The sequence below is a fragment of the Choloepus didactylus genome, chromosome 12 (genome assembly GCF_015220235.1).
Source record: "Choloepus didactylus isolate mChoDid1 chromosome 12, mChoDid1.pri, whole genome shotgun sequence".
Lineage (NCBI taxonomy): Eukaryota > Metazoa > Chordata > Mammalia > Pilosa > Megalonychidae > Choloepus > Choloepus didactylus.
In genome coordinates this window covers 87,840,046-87,865,463 of record NC_051318.1, presented here as the reverse complement: position 1 = coordinate 87,865,463, position 25,418 = coordinate 87,840,046, and the positions used below count along the sequence as shown (strand labels likewise).

Below are 25,418 nucleotides of genomic sequence, written 5' to 3'. Positions count from 1 at the left end.
TATTTGCCATCCACATATCCTCCTTAGTGAAACAATTCTTCATACCTTTTGCTCAGACTTCAGTTGGGTTATTTGTTTCCTTAGTAAGAATTTTGAGTTTTATTTATATATTCTAGATACAAATCCAGTATCAGATGTGTGCGTTTCAAACATTTTCTTCCAGTCTGTGGCTTGTGTGGTTTTGTTGTTGTTCTTCTTAAAACTGTCTTAAAGCTCAGAAGTTCTTAATTTTGATTAAGGGTAAATCTCCTATGTTTTCTTCTAGAAGGTTTTCAGTTTTATATTTTATATTTAGGTTTATGATCTATTTTGAGTGAATTTTTTTTAATATGGTACAAGATATGGATTAAGAGTCTTTTTCTTTTCTTTTTTTCTTTTTTTTTTTTTTTGCATGAGGGGATATTTATTTTTCCAGCACCATTTGCTGAAAAGATTTCTCCATTGCTTTCTCCACTGAATTACCTTTGGACTTCTACTGAAAATCGATTGACCATGTATGTGTCGCTTGTGGAGTCTGTGTTCTCTGGTGATTAAAAAAAAAACCCAAAACCTAATTTTTTTTAACTAGCAGAAAAATTCTACTGATTTGTTTCATAAAGGCTGATATGTATTACTCCCTGAGTTACCAGCTGTTTGGATTCTATTTTATAAATATTCATTCATGTCTTCTGAGCTGATTTATTTTCAAATCAGTAACATTAACTTTGGTTCTTTTTCAAGTGCTGACTGTCACCACCACCTCTTCCTTCACTCTTACACTTTTTTGAAGTGCTTTGTAGCCACAAATTCCCTTTTCTGATCTGTGAAAATATTTTTTTAGCACTAGGAGTAAAATTCCTCCTTTCTCCTTCTTGAAATAGTAGACACAGCCAGTATTGCATATTCTTACCCTCTTTATGCTATAGAATTGATTTGCACAATGAAAGAAAAGAAATGTAGCAAAAAAAGATACCTTAAAATAAGTTGACTAACTTTGCTGTCACAGCTGTTCAACTTAATACGACTACTTAGGAAAAATGTATGTAAGTGGCAAGCCAAAATGTGATTAAGTTGGTTAGCTAGGCAGCTCTGGTTATCCCAACTGCTTCAATAACTGGCCATTTTTGGCAAAGAACCAGGTGTATAAATAATTCAACTTACTTCAGCTAGGTTTTAGTAGCAGGTCTTGTCAAAAATGATTACATGGTACAAAACCTCAGCCAAGATTGACCTAATATCCCAGGCAGCACTTTCCAGGGCAGGCAGCGCATGGCTTATGATAAGCATTTTGTTTTACAGGAATGGCCGTTGTGTGGGTGGGACACAGCCAGTCCAGCTGGGTGGTTAGATTACCACAACAACTCCCTTTTCTTGCTCCCTGCCATCCCTGGACATGGCATGTCCTTCCTTTCCCTTCCCTTCCTCCTGAGCCCTTAGACTCCTGGGACTACCCCTTGCCTAGCACTGGGCTCATATCTGATTCCTCCTAGGACAATGATTCCCACCCTGGAATCCCCAAGGGAAAACAATCATTTTTAAAAAAAAAAAAAAAAAGGAACTCACTTCTCTAGGCTGTGAGCTCCCCAAAGGCAGAGACCACATCTCTTTTTTTTTCTTCATTCCCAGTGTTTAGTACAGTGTTTGATGCAAAGTATGCTCAAACTTTTAATAAATAAATAAGAGAGCTTTTGAGTTTTCAGATAGCCTATTAAAAAACTTTTGACGCAAACCTGAAATTAAAATGCCAAGTTTCTTGTTTATTTTAAACTACATTTAGTAAATTTAGTGTGGACTTTGTGGATATCTCATTCTAATCAGAAGTTGTAATAAGATATATATACATACACACACGTATATATACATTTACATGTGTATACACATATGCATACATTTATATACATGAAAATCTTTTCACTGTGTGGGTTTAAGATAGGAGCAACTTTTTCTTTTCCTTTTTCTTTTTTTTCTTTTTTTTTTGTAAGTCTTAGTGGACAAGAGTCACAGCTGTTGCTCTGGGGACAGATCAGGTAGGAGCCGAGAAAGAAGAGGACAGAGCATAGATTTCAAAGCCAGAAAGGCCTGAGTTCAAAGACCATCCCCAGCACTCTCCCAGCTACATCACCTCAAGCAGGTCACCTTGCCACATTGCTGCTGTAAACCTCAGCTTCCTCCATCTGTGAAACAGGAATCATAATTCTTTATTGTGGTCAGCATTAAAAATACTCTGTAAGGAACTAAGCATAGTTCAGGCACACGGTGGTGGCACGTAGTGACGATGACAGGGATGCTGGTACTCCTGGCTGTGGAAAACAAGCTAGTAAATCCCTGGAATTTGGTGGAAAACCAACTCCAGAATTGTTGATGGAGGCTCTGGTCCCCATATCTCTTTCCCCTCTCCTTTCTCGCAACTTTTCAGATTACCCACAACCCATAGTCCTCCTCCCACTGCCTTATCCTCATTTCACCTTTTCCCGTCTTGAAGAGCCTAATAATGTTAGTTGCTGTGTATTGAGCAACTAGAAATTAGTACTAATTAATTTCATTTAACCTGAAATTGCCTTATGATGTTTAGACGCTCCCTTTACAAATGAGGAAAGAGGTCTCAAAGAGCTAGGACCAGTAGAACCTAGACACTGTCAGAGCCAGGATTTCATCCCAGGTTAGTCTGATTACAAAGTGGGAGCTGATTCCACCACATTTTACTTTCTCCCATTTAAACCACTAAGCATTGTTTTGACTTCCTGGAGGGGAAAACAGAATGCAGATGGAGAAATATTTGCAAGTAAACTGCAAGTGCTGAAACTTTGATCCACCTTGGGAGGCTATGAAAGATAATGAAAAGAATTTAGTCTGTTTTCTGACAGAACAGAATCATGACCTATTTGACAATCTTTGTATTTTCTTGAGAGAAAAATAATTCTGAACTCTAGCCTTGAGGCTGGTTGTGGCCCCAGTACCCTGTCAACGGGATCCCAGAGTTCTACCCTAGGCTACTGATAATTTCATTCCACTTTCAGCAGCATTCAAGCATTCTTTCGGTCCTATTTTGGTACCTTGCAGTAATTTAATACTCAGCTCATATCATGACTTGTTTGCAGATGTTACCCCTCCACAAAAAGCTGGTTATATAGAAGTTACCGATCTTCAGTCCAAGAAACTCCGATACATCCCTATTCCAAGGTAATCCATTTTCACCTTTGCTCTTAGCTTGGTCTGTTAGATTGAAAATGAGTGAATTCTTACTGAGTACTCTGAATAAATGTGTACTTTTTGTTTCCTTAGTTAGCAAGTGCCTCTTTTTTTTTTTTCCAGTTACAGTTTATATCTTGCTTTTATTCTCTATGCTTTACCTGCATTTTTATTTTCATTTTTGAAAAATTTTCAAATGTTACATAGGTATAAGTCTTACAGTGTTGATTTGAAGCCCTCATCCTCTTTTGTTTGATCTGTTTAAATGATGAAAGTATTTCTGTATCTGAAATAGCCTTTTTAGCATTGCAGAGATTTCAATACTTGTTAACTTTACATAATAGTTTCCTGAGGTAAATATGTTCAAAATGTCAAAGGAGGTTAAAAAGCATTCATTTGATATTGTCTTTCAGCATGTTACTATGCTCTGCAGTCGTGAAAACTATAGAGTAGCCAAAGAATTCCAGAGATTTAGAATGGAACTCATTCCCATTCACTGCTTATTGTCCAGCGAAGGAAGCAACGCCGCGAACTAGCTAGACCAAGATGCAAAGGCAGAAATAGTGATGCTGTCTCCGGCCTTCCTTTCTCTCTCCCCTCTGTTGAAGAATAAAGGTGTCCTCACCTGTCGCCTCTCCTTTCTGCTGCACCCATTCCGTGTCTGCCTCTCTCAAATCCAGCGTGCCCCATCTTTGGTCTACCTAGCCTAGCTTCCTCTTATTTCTTTCTTTGTCCCCCTCCCCTGGGCCAAAGCCTCCTTCATCCACTGTTTCTCTCTGGTGTGCTCTAGATCAAGACTGCACCCATTCCCGGCATCTTCTCCCTCACTTCACAAGGTGGCTGACCCTCCCAACACAGTGATTAAACCCAGTGTCCCAAGCAGTGGGGCCTGGAGGAAGGCGGGGTCACAGGAACTGTCAGTCACTCAGCAGATCCGCAGGCCGCTCCAGCCCCCGAAAGGAAATAGCTTAGCAAGACAGTACAAAATAACTCAGAAACAACTTCATTTCTTAGGACTTTTTAATTAGGTTCAGGAAATTCGAAAGCTTTATTCGAAGAAATAGATTCTCTTGATTTAACATATATAGGTATGCCTTTTTGGAACAACTTAATGTGTGGGTTTAATGGAAAATGGCTTTTAATCATTTGGGGAAATTCCTTCTTCTATATTAATTGTATGTTCATTTAAATATACTGTAGTTCCAGTTAAAAAAAAAAAAAAGTGAAGTACCTCTTTTAAAAAAATAACATTTCTAAAGCAGTCATAATGTTTTTCCAATATTTCTCTTAATTTCTTCCTCATTAACCCTAACTTTTTATTTCAGTGTTTTTCTCTTTAACTTTCTGTAGGAACAGCATGTTATACTTCCCATGGAAAGAGTATCTGGTAGAGCAGCTGTGTATACAGCCAGTGCCAGCCAGCCACCATAATTCATTCATTAGAGCTGCACTGTCCAATAGAAAACTAATGTGAGCCACATATGGAATTTTGCATTTTTCAGAAGCCAAATTTTAAAAAGTAAAAAGAAACAGGTGAAATTAATTTTAATAATATATTTTATTTAACTCAGTGTATCCAAAATATTTTCATTTCAGTATATTTTCAATATAAAATTTTAGATGAGATATTTTTTATTCTCTTTTTCTTCTAAGTCTTTGACATCTGATGTGTATTACACTTTTAGCACATCTCAATTTGGACATGCTCAATAGCCACATGATTTAGAGTCTGTTTCATTGCTGGTATACCCTGAGTTTCTCTTGAAATTAACTATTGCTATTTTTGGCATATATATAATCCAAGGGAATGACCCATCTGGATTTCAGTTGTGTGGCTGGTTGTTTGAATTTAGCATTCTGCTAGATATCAGGAATTTTCCATTTGCTGGCTAACTTCAAATAATAAAAAACACTAAAACTGCATGTAATTCCAGGGCCAAAATGAATATATCACTTTTGCCCTCACAGATTTTTCCTAAATTTTTGTATTATTTGCATTTGTAAAATGAAACTGTCTAGTTCTTGCATATGCATGTCTATAAATCTAGGTTTTACTCTACTATAATTCTATGTGTTCCTTAAAAACTTTGTGATTCTAGGGGAAGCATACATTAAAAATAAAAAGCGAAGAAGATACTCTAGACCTGGCATGCAAATTGTACTAAAATATGTGAATTCTTCAGCATTTTTCTGACATATTGAAGAACCTGCCCTTGTAAATTTAGTTTTGTGATAGAGAGTTAAATATGCAACCAGTAGATACCATACTCAATAGAATCATGCATCTCAAGTGCTCGAAGCAGAATTCCCAACATGATAGTTTCACGTGGATAAATTTCAGTTTTCTTAAACAGCTCTTTACTTTACCATCTGAATCTCCTGGTTTTTTTCTTAAGGCACATATGTGTTTAACAAGGAATTCAATATTTCTTCCATGATATATTTCAAACATACATACATATTTCATGTGCTATATATTTCTGAAATATATAGTGATTTCTAGGAATGTGGCTTAAAGCACCAGGAGATAAACTCTTTAGTAAATAGTAAATGTTACCTTCTTGAAGTCCTCCCAGAAATACGATCAAGTACTGCTGAAACACATGGCCCAATCCTGTTTTCTTCCTCTTTATACAAACATTTTCTGAGACTTAAGTAGCTGACCTTGTTACTCTGTGTTTAGTATCAACAAAGGCAGACTGAAAAAAAAGGTCAAAATAGTCTTGATTATCTTTTTAGTACATTATAAGAATTTATCTGATATATGGTGGTTTTTCCAAATCTACTTTTGTTAGTTTATTAGGCTTTGTTACCTGATCAGAGCATCCTTTTAGACCATTTATTTCATATAGAAAATATCAGATACATTTAGAGAGCTGATACTGGTAATTAGAATTTGTATTTCTTATTACTCTTGAATAGTGAGAGCTACACTCAGATGAAAAAAGTATACAGTTGGTCCCTTTAGGCAAAAGCCACATTCCTAGAAATCACTATGTATTTCAGAAATATGTAGTACATGAGATATGTATGTTTGAAATATATAATGCAAGAAATATTGAATTCCTTATTATGGATCCATACAGCCTTCCAAGTTAGAAAAGGAAACTATCAAATACAAAAGCAACTGAAACACATAAATAAGACATCAGTTTCAGCACCGACATTAGCCCCTAAGGAATTAGCCCCGCACTGTGGGTGTGTGAGGTAAGAGTTGGTATAAAGTGCTTTTCTTCTTGACAATGAAAGCTCCTGTCATCTTGCATCTACAAAGACAGGAAATTGTAAATAATCAATAAATAGCAATAATGTATTTTTGTTCCTTACAGGTGGATCCGTTGGCATCTTATCTTGTAATACAGTTTATTAGAATTCTTTATCACAAGTTTAATGAACCTAAATCAATTTAAACTAATTTCATTATGTGGGCCACCAATAGATTGCATGCTGTAATTGATCATAAAAGTATCTTTCTTAAAATAGTCTTCTGTTTTTTGTTGTTTTCTTTACTGTCCTACCTCGTGTTAACAAACTCCAGTATATTCTAATCCTGCATTGCTCATAATAGGTCCTCATAGCATTCCTGTGCTGTTAGATAGGTATAAAGGAAAGAATAATGTTCATAAATGTATGTTTTTAAGCAGTAAAGAACATTGCAAATGTAAGGTACCATCCACCCTGCTTTATTTGTATGGTTAGTTACCTTTCCTTTGGATTCCTGTTTCAGATCAGAATCTCTCTCACCATACACCACATGGCTCTCCACCATCACGGACGCAGACGCGCTGCTTGCTGAGTGGGGCAAAGGTGGCGTCGTCACTGTTGATATGGGAGGGTGCGTCAGGCTTTGGGAGACTGGCCTTGAACATCTGCAGCGATCGCTCATGGAATGGAGAAACATGATTGGACAAGAAGATGACAGGCATATACAGGTACCACTTAAACCAACCTCACCTCCTAGGGATGCACATACAGGTAGCAGTTTAGTTCCAAATGGCATTGTACTGAAAACTTCTGGCTCAACAATTCAAATATTATTGCTTATATCACTAAAGTAATTTTTGGATTCATAATAGAAAAGGACGAATCAGAGGCGGGGCAAGATGGCAGACTGGTGAGCTGTATGTTTTAGTTACTCCTCCAGGAAAGTAGGTAAAAAGCCAGGAACTGCGTGGACTGGACACCACAGAGCAATCTGTCTTTGGGCATACTTCATACAACACTCATGAAAACGTGGAACTGCTGAGATCAGCGAAATCTGTAAGTTTTTGCGGCCAGGGGACCCGCGCCCCTCCCTGCCAGGCTCAGTCCCGGGGGAGGAGGGGCTGTCAGCTCCAGGAAGGAGAAGGGAGAATTGCAGTGGCTGCTCTCATCGGAAACTCATTCTACTGATTCAAACTCCAACCATAGATAGACTGAGGCCAGACACCAGAGACTCTGAGAGCAGCCAGCCCAGCAGAGAGGAGACGGGCATAGAAGGAAAACAACACGAGAAGCTCCAAAGTAAAAGCAGAGGATTTTTGGAGTTCTGGTGAACACAGAAAGGGGAAGGGCGGAGATCAGGCCTTGAGGCGCATATGCAAATCCCGAAGCAAGGCTGATCTCTCTGCCCAGGGCACCTTTCCTTAATGGCCCTGGTTGCTTTGTCTATTAGCATTTCAATAACCCATTAGATCTCTGAGGAGGGCCGTGTTTTTTTTTTTTTTTTTTTTTTTTTTTTTTTTTTTTTTTTAAATCCTTTTTGCTTTTTCTAAAACAATTACTCTAAGAAGCTCAATACAGAAAGCTTCAAAGAATTGAAATTTGGGCACGTCAAGTCAAGAGCAGAACTAAGAGAGCTCTGAGACAAAAGGCAATAATCCAGTGGCTGAGAAAATTCACTAAACAACACAACTTCCCAAGAAAAGGGGGGTGTCCGCTCACAGCCACCATCCTGGTGGACAGGAAACACTCCTGCCCATCGCCAGCCCCATAGCCCAGAGCTGCCCCAGACAACCCAGTGTGACGGAAGTGCTTCAAATAACAGGCACACACCACTAAACTGGGCGTGGACATTAGCCTTCCCTGCAACCTCAGCTGAATGTCCCAGAGCTGGGAAGGGGGAGCAGTGTGAATTAACAGAGCCCCATTCAGCCATCATTTGAGCAGACTGGGAGCCTCCCAACACAGCCCAGCAGCCCAGAACTGCCCTGGGGGGACGGCACTCACCTGTGACATAGCACAGTCATCCCTCAACAGAGGACCCGGGGTGCACAGCCTGGAAGAGGGGCCCACTTGCAAGTCTCAGGAGCCATACGCCAATACCAAAGACTTGTGGGTCAGTGGCAGAGACAAACTGTGGCAGGACTGAACTGAAGGATTAGACCATTGCAGTAGCTTTAAAACTCTAGGATCATCAGGGAGATTTGATTGTTAGGGCCACCCCCCCTCCCCGACTGCCCAGAAACACGCCCCACATACAGGGCAGGCAACACCAACTACACACGCAAGCTTGGGACACCAATTGGGCCCCACAAGACTCACTCCCCCACTCACCAAAAAGGCTAAGCAGGGGAGATCTGGCTTGTGGAGAACAGGTGGCTCGTGGACGCCACCTGCTGGTTAGTTAGAGAAAGTGTACTCCACGAAGCTGTAGATCTGATAAATTAGAGATAAGGACTTCAACTGGTCTACAAACCCTAAAAGAACCCTATCAAGGACAGCAAATGCCACGAGGCCAAAAACAACAGAAAATTATAAAGCATATGAAAAAACCAGACGATATGGATAACCCAAGCCCAAGCACCCAAATCAAAAGACCAGAAGAGACACACCTAGAGCAGCTACTCAAAGAACTAAAGATGAACAATGAGACCCTAGTACGGGATATGAAGGAAATCAAGAAGACCCTAGAAGAGCATAAAGAAGACATTGCAAGACTAAATAAAAAAATAGATGATCTTATGGAAATTAAAGAAACTGTTGACCAAATTAAAAAGATTCTGGACACTCATAGTACAAGACTAGAGGAAGTTGAACAACGAATCAGTGACCTGGAAGATGACAGAATGGAAAATGAAAGCATAAAAGAAAGAATGGGGAAAAAAATTGAAAAACTCGAAATGGACCTCAGGGATATGATAGATAATATGAAACGTCCGAATATAAGACTCATTGGTGTCCCAGAAGGGGAAGAAAAGGGTAAAGGTCTAGGAAGAGTATTCAAAGAAATTGTTGGGGAAAACTTCCCAAATCTTCTAAACAACATAAATACACAAATCATAAATGCTCAGCGAACTCCAAATAGAATAAATCCAAAAAAACCCACTCCGAGACATATACTGATCACACTGTCAAACATAGAAGAGAAGGAGCAAGTTCTGAAAGCAGCAAGAGAAAAGCAATTCACCACATACAAAGGAAACAGCATAAGACTAAGTAGTGACTACTCAGCAGCCACCATGGAGGCGAGAAGGCAATGGCACGATATATTTAAAATTCTGAGAGAGAGGAATTTCCAGCCAAGAATACTTTATCCAGCAAAGCTCTCCTTCAAATTTGAGGGAGAGCTTAAATTTTTCACAGACAAACAAATGCTGAGAGAATTTGCTAACAAGAGACCTGCCCTACTGGAGATACTAAAGGGAGCCCTACAGACAGAGAAACAAAGACAGGACAGAGAGACTTGGAGAAAGGTTCAGTACTAAAGAGATTCGGTATGGGTACAATAAAGGATATTAATAGAGAGAGGGAAAAATATGGCAAACATAATCCAAAGGATAAGATGGCCGATTCAAGAAATGCCTTCACGGTTTTAACGTTGAATGTAAATGGATTAAACTCCCCAATTAAAAGATATAGATTCGCAGAATGGATCAAAAAAAATGAACCATCAATATGTTGCATACAAGAGACTCATCTTAGACACAGGGACACAAAGAAATTGAAAGTGAAAGGATGGAAAAAAATATTTCATGCAAGCTACAGCCAAAAGAAAGCAGGTGTAGCAATATTAATCTCAGATAAAATAGACTTCAAATGCAGGGATGTTTTGAGAGACAAAGAAGGCCACTACATACTAATAAAAGGGGCAATTCAGCAAGAAGAAATAACAATCGTAAATGTCTATGCACCCAATCAAGGTGCCACAAAATACATGAGAGAAACATTGGCAAAACTAAAGGAAGCAATTGATGTTTCCACAATAATTGTGGGAGACTTCAACACATCACTCTCTCCTATAGATAGATCAACCAGACAGAAGACCAATAAGGAAATTGAAAACCTAAACAATCTGATAAATGAATTAGATTTAACAGACATCTACAGGACATTACATCCCAAATCACCAGGATACACATACTTTTCTAGTGCTCACGGAACTTTCTCCAGAATAGATCATATGCTGGGACATAAAACAAGCCTCAATAAATTTAAAAAGATTGAAATTATTCAAAGCACATTCTCTGACCACAATGGAATACAATTAGAAGTCAATAACCATCAGAGACTTAGAAAATTCACAAATACCTGGAGGTTAAACAACACACTCCTAAACAATCAGTGGGTTAAAGAAGAAATAGCAAGAGAAATTGCTAAATATATAGAGACGAATGAAAATGAGAACACAACATACCAAAACCTATGGGATGCAGCAAAAGCAGTGCTAAGGGGGAAATTTATAGCACTAAACGCATATATTAAAAAGGAAGAAAGAGCCAAAATCAAAGAACTAATGGATCAACTGAAGAAGCTAGAAAATGAACAGCAAACCAATCCTAAACCAAGTACAAGAAAAGAAATAACAAGGATTAAAGCAGAAATAAATGACATAGAGAACAAAAAAACAATAGAAAGGATAAATATCACCAAAAGTTGGTTCTTTGAGAAGATCAACAAGATTGACAAGCCCCTAGCTAGACTGACAAAATCAAAAAGAGAGAAGACCCATATAAACAAAATAATGAATGAAAAAGGTGACATAACTGCAGATCCTGAAGAAATTAAAAAAATTATAAGAGGATATTATGAACAACTGTATGGCAACAAACTGGATAATGTAGAAGAAATGGACAATTTCCTGGAAACATATGAACAACCTAGACTGACCAGAGAAGAAACAGAAGACCTCAACCAGCCCATCACAAGCAAAGAGATCCAATCAGTCATCAAAAATCTTCCCACAAATAAATGCCCAGGGCCAGATGGCTTCACAGGGGAATTCTACCAAACTTTCCAGAAAGAACTGACACCAGTCTTACTCAAACTCTTTCAAAACATTGAAAAAAATGGAACACTACCTAACTCATTTTATGAAGCTAACATCAATCTAATCCCAAAACCAGGCAAAGATGCTACAAAAAAGGAAAACTACCGGCCAATCTCCCTAATGAATATAGATGCAAAAATCCTCAACAAAATACTTGCAAATCGAATCCAAAGACACATTAAAAAAATCATACACCATGACCAAGTGGGGTTCATTCCAGGCATGCAAGGATGGTTCAACATCAGAAAAACAATCAATGTATTACAACACATTAAAAACTCGAAAGGGAAAAATCAATTGATCATCTCAATAGATGCTGAAAAAGCATTTGACAAAATCCAACATCCCTTTTTGATAAAAACACTTCAAAAGGTAGGAATTGAAGGAAACTTCCTCAACATGATAAAGAGCATATATGAAAAACCCACAGCCAGCATAGTACTCAATGGTGAGAGACTGAAAGCCTTCCCTCTAAGATCAGGAACAAGACAAGGATGCCCGCTGTCACCACTGTTATTCAACATTGTGCTGGAAGTGCTAGCCAGGGCAATCCGGCAAGACAAAGAAATAAAAGGCATCCAAATTGGAAAAGAAGAAGTAAAACTGTCATTGTTTGCAGATGATATGATCTTATATCTAGAAAACCCTGAGAAATCAACGATACACCTACTAGAGCTAATAAACAAATTTAGCAAAGTAGCGGGATACAAGATTAATGCACATAAGTCAGTAATGTTTCTATATGCTAGAAATGAACAAACTGAAGAGACACTCAAGAAAAAGATACCATTTTCAATAGCAACTAAAAAAATCAAGTACCTAGGAATAAACTTAACCAAAGATGTAAAAGACCTATACAAAGAAAACTACATAACTCTACTAAAAGAAATAGAAGGGGACCTTAAAAGATGGAAAAATATTCCATGTTCATGGATAGGAAGGCTAAATGTCATTAAGATGTCAATTCTACCCAAACTCATCTACAGATTCAATGCAATCCCAATCAAAATTCCAACAACCTACTTTGCAGACTTGGAAAAGCTAGTTATCAAATTTATTTGGAAAGGGAAGATGCCTCGAATTGCTAAAGACACTCTAAAAAAGAAAAACGAAGTGGGAGGACTTACACTCCCTGACTTTGAAGCTTATTATAAAGCCACAGTTGCCAAGACAGCATGGTACTGGCACAAAGATAGACATATAGATCAATGGAATCGAATTGAGAATTCAGAGATAGACCCTCAGATCTATGGCCGACTGATCTTTGATAAGGCCCCCAAAGTCACCGAACTGAGCCATAATGGTCTTTTCAACAAATGGGGCTGGGAGAGTTGGATATCCATATCCAAAAGAATGAAAGAGGACCCCTACCTCACCCCCTACACAAAAATTAACTCAAAATGGACCAAAGATCTCAATATAAAAGAAAGTACCATAAAACTCCTAGAAGATAATGTAGGAAAACATCTTCAAGACCTTGTATTAGGAGGCCACTTCCTAGACTTTACACCCAAAGCACAAGCAACAAAAGAGAAAATAGATAAATGGGAACTCCTCAAGCTTAGAAGTTTCTGCACCTCAAAGGAATTTCTCAAAAAGGTAAAGAGGCAGCCAACTCAATGGGAAAAAATTTTTGGAAACCATGTATCTGACAAAAGACTGATATCTTGCATATACAAAGAAATCCTACAACTCAATGACAATAGTACAGACAGCCCAATTATAAAATGGGCAAAAGATATGAAAAGACAGTTCTCTGAAGAGGAAATACAAATGACCAAGAAACACATGAAAAAATGTTCAGCTTCACTAGCTATTAGAGAGATGCAAATTAAGACCACAATGAGATACCATCTAACACCGGTTAGAATGGCTGCCATTAAACAAACAGGAAACTACACATGCTGGAGGGGATGTGGAGAAATTGGAACTCTTATTCATTGTTGGTGGGACTGTATAATGGTTCAGCCACTCTGGAAGTCAGTCTGGCAGTTCCTTAGAAAACTAGATATAGAGCTACCATTCGATCCAGCGATTGCACTCCTCGGTATATACCCGGAAGATCGGAAAGCAGTGACACGAACAGATATCTGCACGCCAATGTTCATAGCAGCATTATTCACAATTGCCAAGAGATGGAAACAACCCAAATGTCCTTCAACAGATGAGTGGATAAATAAAATGTGGTATATACACACGATGGAATACTACGCGGCAGTAAGAAGGAACGATCTGGTGAAACATATGACAACATGGATGAACCTTGAAGACATAATGCTGAGCGAAATAAGCCAGGCACAAAAAGAGAAATATTATATGCTACCACTAATGTGAACTTTGAAAAATGTAAAACAAATGGTTTATAATGTAGAATGTAGGGGAACTAGCAGTAGAGAGCAATTAAGGAAGGGGGAACAATAATCCAGGAAGAACAGATAGGCTGTTTAACGTTCTGGGGATGCCCAGAGATGACTATGGTCTGTTAATTTCTGATGGTTGTAGTAGGAACAAGTTCACTGAAATGTTGCTATATTATGTAACTTTCTTGGGGTAAAGTAGGAACATGTTGGAAGTTAAGCAGTTATCTTAGGTTAGTTGTCTTTTTCTTACTCCCTTGCTATGGTCTCTTTGAAATGCTCTTTTATTGTATGTTTGTTTTCTTTTTAACTTTTTTTTTCATACAGGTGATTTGAAAAAAGAAGGGAAAGTTAAAAAAAAAAAAAAAAAAAAAAAGATGTAGTGCCCCCTTGAGGAGCCTGTGGAGAATGCAGGGGTATTCGCCTACCCCACCTCCATGGTTGCTAACATGACCACAGACATAGGGGACTGGTGGTTTGATGGGTTGAGCCCTCTACCATAAGTTTTACCCTTGGGAAGACGGTTGCTGCAAAGGAGAGGCTAGGCCTCCCTGTATTTGTGCCTAAGAGTCTCCTCCTGAATGCCTCTTTGTTGCTCAGATGTGGCCCTCTCTCTCTGGCTAAGCCAACTTGAAAGGTGAAATCACTGCCCTCCCCCCTACGTGGGATCAGACACCCAGGGAAGTGAATCTCCCTGGCAACGTGGAATATGACTCCCAGGGAGGAATGTAGACCTGGCACCGTGGGACGGAGAACATCTTCTTGACCAAAAGGGGGATGTGAAAGGAAATGAAATAAGCTTCAGTGGCAGAGAGATTCCAAAAGGAGCCGAGAGGTCACTCTGGTGGGCACTCTTATGCACACTTTAGACAACCCTTTTTAGGTTCTAAAGAATTGGGGTAGCTGGTGGTGGATACCTGAAACTATCAAACTACAACCCAGAACCCATGAATCTCGAAGACAGTTGTATAAAAATGTAGCTTATGAGGGGTGACAATGGGATTGGGAAAGCCATAAGGACCAAACACCACTTTGTCTAGTTTATGGATGGATGTGTAGAAAAGTAGGGGAAGGAAACAAACAGACAAAGGTACCCAGTGTTCTTTTTTACTTCAATTGCTCTTTTTCACTCTAATTATTATTCTTGTTATTTTTGTGTGTGTGCTAATGAAGGTGTCAGGGATTGATTTAGGTGATGAATGTACAACTATGTAATGGTACTGTAAACAATCGAAAGTACAATTTGTTTTGTATGACTGCGTGGTATGTGAATATATCTCAATAAAATGATGATTAAAAAAAAAAAAAAAAAAAAAAAAAAGAAAAGGACGAATCAATTCATCAAAGCAGTGAAAAAGTAAAATGTGCTGTTTTTTCCAGTCAGTGCCTAAATATACAGGTTACTCACATCACAGTGTGTGAATAAAATCAACTTTTATTTTTTTTAACCTTAAACGTAAGCTAGTGTCCAGCACCACCTTTACATCTGTCCTCACTTTTGCTGCTGTCATGGTCAGCCTGTCTGCATGCTACCCAGGCAACAGAAATAAATACAGAGGGTCTGAAATGCAGTAGGTTATTAAGACCAAAACCTCTAGACTGGAGGAGGTAAGCCAAAGTATGCATCTAATAGAGATGTGCTTTTACCAACGTCCTTATTTCCAGATAACACAAATTTAGCAGTCATGTTAAGTAGACCCAACACTGCACTGGAAAGAAATATGGAGACAGGCCCACCAGAGTGAAAGGAAAGCAAACAACTCCGAAAGTGACTCAGCCACCACCAATCTATAGTTAACACCTAATCTAGCCACTGCTGGAAGAATGAGGAAGGCTGTGTATGCTAAAGCTTAATACAAAAGGATTTAATTTTAATTTACTCATTTTAATTTTTAGGAAAAACTCCATTTACATTTCATTTCTATCCAGAAAAAAAAAAAAAAAAAAGGCGGGGTGGGGGGGAGATTCCTGACAGCTGTGTTGCTCTGCTGAACACCAATTAGCAAGATAAGACATTTCCACAAACTGTTCCACTGATCCCTGATTAACAATCACTGTTTTATCTGATTTTTTGTGTGTGATTTTTCTCTAAAGGAAAAATAGATATATTTGTGAGTGAATAATACATATTTCTTTTATAAGAACAGTTTGAAAATAGCAAACCAAAATAGGCTAGTAACCTTAAATCCTTTGGGAGAGGTCTGGGTATAATAAATTAAGCTAAAACAAATGTATTACTCTAAAATGAACATGTCATTAACTGCAATGGATCTATTACAGCTACAGACTGAATGTGGGTCACTATCCTAACACAATTTAGAAAATTAATTATGGCTCTGTTTCTTTTATTATTCTAAACATTTGTTTCTTCTGTCTTTGAATTAAGCTCCTATCTTCATTGCAGTCACTGGTGCCCAACAGTAAATACTATTGTGTTTGAATTTCCCATATTTTATTTGAGTTTCTCATACATTGTAGAGATCAGAGGTCATGTTTTTCACATTCTAAAGCCTATGGTATGGATTTGTGGTCTAAATTAAGTTTATCTTTTACAACATAACTATAAAAATACTTTGATTCATGATTTTGCTAACTGCTCTTGACTGCTACAGAAATTAACCCCGTTTGTGTTTTTATCACGTAGTTATTCTTTACCCAGTGACCTCTCTGGCTAGATTGTGCATCTTTGTATTCCCAGCTCCTGGCATAATGGTTGGTGCAAAGTAGGCAATTAATATGTTTTTATACTCACAGGTAATTGAGCTATTTGATAACAAATGGAATCCTTGTTTTAAACTAAAAGATTATCCATTTGATTTCATGTAACTGAATAAGTATTTTTTGAATGAATAAGTTATGAAGTTAGAAATAAATAGAATTATAGTATCTAATCTCAAGAATAAATAAAATATTCAGCTATTTTGTACAGTGCAATGTGTGCTCTTTCCCCTAACCAACCAATTTCCAGGGAATGAATAATTTTGTGTCTCCCGTTTCAAGGTCAGCAATAACGGAAATAAAATGTACTTAGCAATAAAATCATAATTCAGAATTGAATGATAGTTTCATTTGGAAAATTAGAATAGATGCTATCTAACATTCCCATAGATGTTATCTAAAGTTTCTTGATCCATTTTGGTTGCTGTTGAAAAATGCATATTTATACACAAACTCAACTTGAGGAACAAATTGTGAGAATGCGTTTTTATGTTTAAACAGACAGATGTAATTGTCCAAATAATCTGCCATTGTTTTAACTTTTTGCCATATTCCTTTCTGCTGCTTGGTAAATAATAAGACAGCACATTTAATTGCTGTTATTTAGACCAGTTCATGTTATTATTTACAAGGGGTTTGGACAACCAAATCTAAACAGGAATCATTTCAGGGACAACAGTAATATTTTTTTTAAAATGCCCTTTTATAGTTCCCTTCCTGTTTGAACCTTCAAACTGTTCCTCATTTATGGACTCTCTACTCAACATAGGTCTGCTCCTGATCTGGGAGCTTAGAAAATGCCTTTCATAGAAATATTGAGGAAAGAGAACAGGTTCTCAGGATACTTACCACCTGCTGGAGCTGCCTGCCAGCCACTTCCCTGTCACTGGCAAAGTAACCTGAGCTCCATCTAGTGACGGTTCAGGCTTACTTTGCATCACAGAATTTACAAGGCCTGCATTCCCCTCTAGTAACTTTGAGTCAGCCCAGCGGCATGAGAGGTTTACGCGCTCCTGTCTTGTGCGGTTCCTATCGGTCATGAGATGTCCCTTTAGGTTAGCAGTGAAGACTGGGCAAACAACCAGCCAAGCCACCTGCCCCCTACCGACCCCATCTCTCCCTGATTCCTTTGCTTGGTAGCAAAAAAACTGTTTATATTTAAATAAGCAATATTAGTTACATTCTCTATCACGACGCTTTATGTCTTTGCTGCACTTCAGGGTTCTGGAGTTATTAACTTGGAAGCCAGTGTTGATTTGAATTTTTATTTTTGTCTAATGTATTCATTGTTTTGTTTTGTTTTTGTTTTTTTTCTTTAATGAGTACAGCTTGTAAGAGGGTATTTATTGGGTTCTGCATGTAAGATGTGTTCATTAATGTGTTCCTGTTTTGATAGGAACATTGTTTTCCCCATAGTAAACAACTGTAACAACAAACGCAATTAAAATGTTACTATAACTATGGTTCAAAGAGTCCATTATTAAGAATCCATAGCTATTACTTTTAGAATCCATATTTTCAGAAGCATGCATTAATCATAAGCCAAATTCTTCTGACTTTGCTTTATGGTATTCTCTACAAAGTATATTTTTCCTACTTTTATTTAGTTATATTTGAACTCCTTCCAAGAGGGCTATAAAGGCTACGACACAGTTTTTTCCCGCAGAAATCAAATCATCTTCTCTAAAGTACTTCTGGCGACTATTCTTGGGGGAGCAAAAGTCTAAAAGATAATCACTTTTCTGTGTTGTTTTCTAATTATGGTAAAGGAATCAGAAAGTAAATCTTCCATATTACTGGTAGAATCTTTATGAGGCCTGTGAATAGTACTTTCTTAACGTTATACTTTAAAAATGAATAGAATCTGAGACATAGTATGGAACTGGAACTTAATTCATCCTTATAGTTAAGACTGCTTGGTACACAGTAGGTACACAATAAAAAGTGGCAAAGAAAGAAATGCATGGAAGAAATACTAATTTCTATTAATCACCATCAATCCATTCCTTCTTTTAAAGAAATATTCTAGGAATATTTTGATGTACTGTAGTAACTAAGCTTAGCCTTTTCATTAACCACTAGTCCAACAGTTTTGAATTTTTAAGGTCTCAGTGGGATAAGTTTAGTTTTGGAAATCACCAGATTATTTAATTGATGATCTACTAGTAAATGTAGTTTTTCAGTATATAGGCTATGGTGGGAATTTCAGAATGCTTCATTCTTTTTAAGGAACGTGATCTACTCTTTCACTTCATTCTTTGCTTTGGTACCTCCTCTGAAAATACATCACAGTCTGATTCAATGGGTCATTGTTACAGAACAGTCTTTTTTTAAATCCATGTTTTGCAGAAGGATTGTTGCAAGTGCATATGTCTTTGAGAATCTTACTTGGTTTAGAAGGGCTATGCCTTTTTAGAAATTGTATAATTTCTTACCATATCTCTTACTGAAGTGTCTGTAGAGCTGACTTTCAGCAAGATGGTGTAGCTTTTTGCCTCATGGTGATATGTGAGTGATGCTTCTAATGATTTGTCCATCATTTATGCCTGTTGGAAATTCACTTTGAGTACCTAATGAAAATATGAGATCCTAGAGAGTGTAATTCTTACTGGTATGCTGATAAACCAGCTCTCATAGGGGTTGGGGGGAAGTGTTTATAATGTTTGCCAATTTTCACAAAATTTCTCCTTCCATGGCTGATTTCAAACTACCAAATGTTAATAGCCATCTCTCAAATTTTGTAAACATGTAGCAGTCAGCTCTCATAAACTGTTACAATCTGGCTCCAACATGACTCTAGCTTAAGCTTTTAGCATCTGTTTCTGCAAGAAGAATTATGATAGTTACCTAAAAGCAAGTCCCGTTAGAAGTAAGGCAATGGAAATGTGGATAGGGAGAGAGGTAAAAGAAAAGGGGAAGAGGTACTGAGAACACAGAAAAAATGGTATAGCTCTCTGGGATACTTTGAAGCCTGCAGTTATCCCGTCTACAGGTTTGCAGTCCTCTTTTTGAACCAGAAATATGCTTTGAGCAAAGACTTTAGAGTGCAACCTGCACTCAAGTAGGGTAACACCCATGGGTTCATGCATAGGGGCCTCCTTTCTTATAAACACTGTATTTCAACAGGAAATTACCAGTTGGGTTTCCCCTTCTGTTTTAGTTTCCTCATTACTATTTACCATGTAATGGGTTGTCTTAAAGAATACGAATTTACTGGCTCTTGATTTTGAGGTGAAGAGAAGTCCCAAGTCAAGGTGCATCATCAAAGTTATGCTCTCTCCCAGAAATTTGTGGCATTCTGAGGATGGCTGCCCGTGATCATTGGTCCTTGGCTTTTCTGTCATATAGCAATGCACATGACGGCCTCTCCTGGCCTCTCCCTTTTCTTCTGGGTTCCACTGACATTCAGCCTCTGGCTGCTCCTTCTGGATTTCTCTCTCTCCCTGTGACCTTCCTTCTAAGGCCCTCAGTAATAGTGTGACTGAGCTGGGCCACACTTCCCCAAAGTGACCTCATTACAACGTCTCATTTTCAAGACTTCATACCTACAGGAATAGACCAAGTCTAAGAACCTGATTTTCTGGGGTACATAGCTCCAAACCACCACAGCTCCCTCCAGTGTATTCCCATTGGATCACAACTTTATCAGTAATTGCTAAATACAACTAAAGTTAAATCAGCAACCAACCTACCTAAGCCAAACAAATCAACAAGTTTATGGTTTTAGGGAGGCTATAAGTTTTTAACCTTTTGTGCATATCCAACAAGAATGATATCTTTATAAATTACCCAAATCATATGGATTATAGAGTTTTAAACTAATATTAAATTTAGAAATACCATTTTGGAAAGGCCTAACCTTAGGAAATTGTTTTTCAGATCATCTGTAGGAATAATTCACTCCTTTCTCTCATTACAGGCCTTGGGATCATTATTTAAATTGTACTATATATCCCCAGTGCATATTACTTAGCAATATAAGCAGCAAGTAAAGGGTAATCTTAGCAAGATTTATTGGAAGTATAAGGTAAACAAATTAATTCTGCAACATATTGGTTATAAATTGGGGTATCAAATGCAATGAATCTGTTGACAATCAGTGGCTTTAGAATATTTATGGTTCTTAAGTATAATCAACACATCACAGTGACTAGAAATAAAACCTTGCTGTTTTAGTTATAGATAAAATTGTAATTTTATTCAAAAGTAGTATAGCTTATTGTTTAAGAGCGTGGAATTTGGTGCGATCAAACCTGGGCTCAAGTTCCGTTCCACTTTGTATGTGATATTTGGTAAATTACTTGCTCTCTCTAAGTCTCATTTTCCAATCATAATATAAAGATAATAGCATTGTACCTTACAAAGTTGTAAAAATGAAATGCATTCATGTAGATAAATCCCTTAACACAATGCCTGGTATAAAGTACTCAGTAAACAAATAAAAATTATAAATTTAGAATTTAAATAATGAGTTATGGAATTCTTTAATATTTTTATGGAGACAAGACCAAATTAAAATGAAACAGTGTTACCCAAGCACCTAATATTAAATCATGACCCAATGAGTTACATAGTTCATCATCTATCCATCTATGTTAAAATATGGGCTTTGTTTATAATCCTGTTTGGAAAAAGTTTTGCCAGACCCAAAAAAGGAATTGAAAAATGTTCTGTGCCTAAACCTGTCAGCTTGAGGAAAAGCAGGAAATCAATGATAGGACAATTGTCAGCAGAGGATTAGGGTGTTTTTTTTTTTCAAAATACAAATTAGAATAGGACCAAAAAAAAAAAAGCAAAATACACATCATTATTTAACCTGAGTCCCAAGAAAAGTGAATGGCAAGTCAAATTTGAAGCTTTCTTTGTGTTTCTATATGTTCTTCTGTAAGCTTCTGTATTCTTTTGTCTTTCCTGGTAATATTCTAAAAATACCTCTCTTTATATTCTATTTCTTTATCAGGTCAGTCCATAGTTGCCATCTCTCAACTCTAGTTCCACCCATTCATTCATTTATATATTTAATTAACTTTTGTTGAACACCTACGATTGCTCAGATAAGGAAATAAATAATATACAGATATAGACCCAAGGAACTAGTGGTAAAATAAAGCTATAACCAAATAAATTACTATCCAGTTTTGTGAAGAAAGTGATAGAAGTATGATTAAAGGTTCAGAGGTTAGTACAGAAATATTTAACGCTATCTTTGGAAGGGGTTCCCAGGTGAAATAAGCTCTTGAACAAGATTTTCATGGAAGGAGGAGAGGATTCCTGACAAATCACATACATGTGATTTGTTTTGCTTGAGAACAGTAAAGAATCAAAAAGGTGCAAATCCACAGGGATGGAATGAACTGGAGAGGTGACAGCAGCAGGCTGCCACAACATTTTGGAAGCTGGAAAACAGATGAGTGGTAACTGAGTTAACAACTGAAGAAAGCTACAGCCCTTGCCTCCAAAGTTAGAAGCCAACAAGACATCTCCTCAGTAGCCCCCTACAGCATCAGGACTTGAAAACACCTGTAGGTCTGAAGGTTGCAGTGTGGGGTGGCACTGGAAGTCTTTGTAGAGGCCATTTAGACATCCAGGTTTTCTCCTCCACCTTATGCAGCTGGGCAGCTGGCTGTCCTCTACTTTTACAAAAGACAATAGCTGTAATAGAGATTTGCACAAGTTAGAATAGGGGTGAGACCATGTGGTAAACAGGTGGAAAAGTGAAAGTCTGCTTTCTTTACTTGGATCCCAGAAAGCTGGCATCCATATTTGTACCCCTGGAGAAGGAGACTGGAAAAATCCTCTCTGGAAACTGTCAACCCAAGGAGAAAATCCTTTCTGATCATAACATTTGTTGTTCCTCCTCGGTAACCTTACGGTAAGACCCACTGGTTGACAAACACTGTCTGTACAAAAAAAGCTGTCAGTCCACTTTCTAGTGCCTCATTCTTAAATATTAATAGGTAGTTTCTTAAATGAGAGATAGAAAACAAAAAAAGAAACTTAGGACAGATAGAGATGATGCAGAGATCAGAAAAACATTTCACAAAGAGGCAATTGATATCCTCAGAGAGGTAAGAGGAAATGCTGTAATCACAAAACAAAAACAGGGTGCTATTTTAGCATAGGAACTTTCAAAAAGCAAGAAAGACCTCTTAGGAATTAAAAAGTGGTAGTAAAAATTAAAAATTCAACATAAAGGATTGGATATTAGGGAATTCTCCCAAAAGGCAAAGAAATGGAAAATAGAAAAGAGAAGGTAAAGTTTTATTTGAATAATAAGAATTCCAAAAAGAGAATGGGAGAAGGTAACAAATGAACCAAAAAGTAATACAAGAAAATGTCACCGAACTAAAGAACAGGTGTTCAGTGTAACACATAAAACACACATACACATACCCCAAACCCTATCCACTTGACATTGTTGAACCCCAGAGATAAAGAGACAATATGGAAAGGTTCCAAGTAGTGGGGAGTGAGGAACAGGTTAAATAAAATTTATTAGTAATCATGATAGCACTGAGCTTCTAGGCAGCAACATTAGAATCTAGGGGGAATGATTTCCACCTAGAATTTTACACCCAGCCAAGCTGTTAACTATGAGAACAGACTAAAAACATTGTCAAATGTAAAAATCTCCAAAACTTTATTCATTCCGTCTATTCTTTCCCAGGAAACTACTGCATGTTGTGCTCTCACCCAAAGGAGGGCGTAAACAAAGAAAGATGTAGACATGGGTGGAAACAGGCAAAGGGAATTCCTGATGTGATAGTTAAAGGATGTTCTAGGATGACAACTGTGCAACCAGTCCAAAGCAGAGTGGAAAGACAGAGGGTTCCAGGAAGAATGGATAGCTAATAAATGAATAAATAAATAGATAGATAGTGTAATACACTGTATTGAGATGAGTTGACAGTGGAGAATTTGTGTAACAATTAGTGTTAAATACAAAAAGTAGAGCTAAGAAATAGTGAAGAGTACATAATTAATACATTAATTAGCTAGGAAAATTAAAAATCATACATGGTAATATGGTAATAGTATGTAGTATATATAGTGATATGTATTATTACAATTAGACATGGGTAAAATAGTAATAACATACAGTAACAAATTACTGCATATGATAATATATTCCCATACAAGTATAGTAATAATAAGATAAATAATTAATTTTCATTTAACCAAAGTTTGTGATAGAACTCTATTAGGAGGATGAAAGGAGAGGAAATGAGTAATGTGTGTTAGAGGTGAAAGAGGTGAAATAATCCTCGTCTTTCATGGTAGGAAGTTGATAGATAATGTCTGAAATTGAAAAATAAAGAGAATATAAGAATACTCTTTAGAAATATTGAGGTAAATAAAAAAAGACATAGCAGAGTTGAAGTGGTTATTGGTAGGGAGTGATAATTAGGGACAAAGTGAATGGGGCATGAGGTTGCTATTTTCATTACATGTTGTCATGCTATTTGACTTATTAAACCATATTCATTTATTATTTTGATAAAAATTAAAAATTAGTATAAAATAACAAATAGGAATTCACCAGGTGCACAAAAAACAAAAGGACAGGAATGAGGGTAGGCATAAACAATTCCTTGAGAATAGAGTTGAAATTTAATTTATCTTTACCTCCTCAACACTTAAACCGATACACATTTTTAATGGAATTGAATAAAATGTTTATTCTCCTTATTTCACTTCAAAATGACTCCAGGTTTTCCAGTTCTGAAAAAGACAGAGTAAGCACACTCCACTCTGTCTCTCCTAATGAACACAGCTATAAAACCTGTATAGAATACATGGAACAGCTATTTGAGGGCTCTGAAAAATAAATAATAACAGATGGATTGAGGAAGACAACCAGAATTTGAAGTACCATTGGACCAGCTCCAAGTTTCCCAATTTTTTTCTGGAAACTCCTGGCCTTATGGCAGCCTAAAACTGGAAGTGGGCACTCTCAGTGAAGTAGGAATAGAAAGGAACTTCCTCAACCTGATAAAGGGTATTTTCAAAAACCCTACAACTGCGTGATACTTGATGATGAAAGACTGAATGCTTACTCCCTAAGATTGGGAATAAGGCAAAAGTGACTATGCATACTCCTCCTATTCAACATCAAACTAGAAGGCCTAGACAGTGCAATGAGACAAGAAAAAGAAATAAAAGGCATACAGATTTGAAAGGAAGAATTAAAACTGTCCCTACTTGTAGAGAATATAATTGCCTCCCTAAAAAAATCCCGTAGACTCTAAATAAATAAATAAAACCTCCTAGAACTAAAACAAGGTCATAAATCAATCATATTTCTATATACTAGCAATGAATAATAGAAAATCAAAATTTTGTTATATATATATTATTTACTAATGGTTACCCCTCAAAAATAAAATACTTAAGTACAAATCTAGCAAAACATGTGCAGGATCTGTAGGCTGAACTCTTTCGTGAGAGAAATCAAAGAAGACCTAAATAAATGGATATATATACTATGTTCATGGATTGGAACACTCAACATAGTAAAAATGTCAGTTCTTTCCAAGTTGACTTATAAATTTAACACAATCCCCATCAGAATCTCAGTAGGGTTTTTAAAAATACAGAGAGAGAGACAAGCTGATTCTAAAATTTATGTGGAAAGGGAAAGGAACTAATTAGCTAAAACAATTTTTTAAAAGAAGAATAAAGTTGGAGGGATCATACTACCCAGTTTTAAGATTTACTATAAAACTACAGTAATCAAGGCAGTGTCATGTTGGCAAAAGGATAGACACATACATAAATGGATCAGAATATAATGTCCAGAGATAGACCTGCAAACATGGCCAATTGCTTTTCACCAAAGGTGAAAGCTGTTTAATGGAGACAGGATAGAGTTTTCAATAAATAGTGCTGCAACAACTGGATATCCATTAGCAAAAATAAAGGTGGGA

At 37.1% G+C, this 25,418-nt stretch overlaps 1 protein-coding gene across 4 annotated transcripts in view; it reads left to right on the top strand.

Moving 5' to 3' along the window:
• The window catches only part of VWA8 (von Willebrand factor A domain containing 8), a 445,644-nt gene that overhangs the window by 313,715 nt on the left and 106,511 nt on the right, over window positions 1-25,418 (top strand). For all 4 annotated transcript variants that reach the window (XR_005211207.1, XR_005211206.1, XM_037800501.1 and 1 more), the window contains exons 36-37: window positions 3,078-3,159; window positions 6,896-7,100. Coding sequence is in view for 2 of the 4 variants with exons in the window: in XM_037800501.1 (XP_037656429.1) it covers window positions 3,078-3,159; window positions 6,896-7,100 (287 nt within the window). In the remaining 2 variants the exon portion in view is untranslated. The remainder of the gene's footprint in view (window positions 1-3,077; window positions 3,160-6,895; window positions 7,101-25,418) is intronic.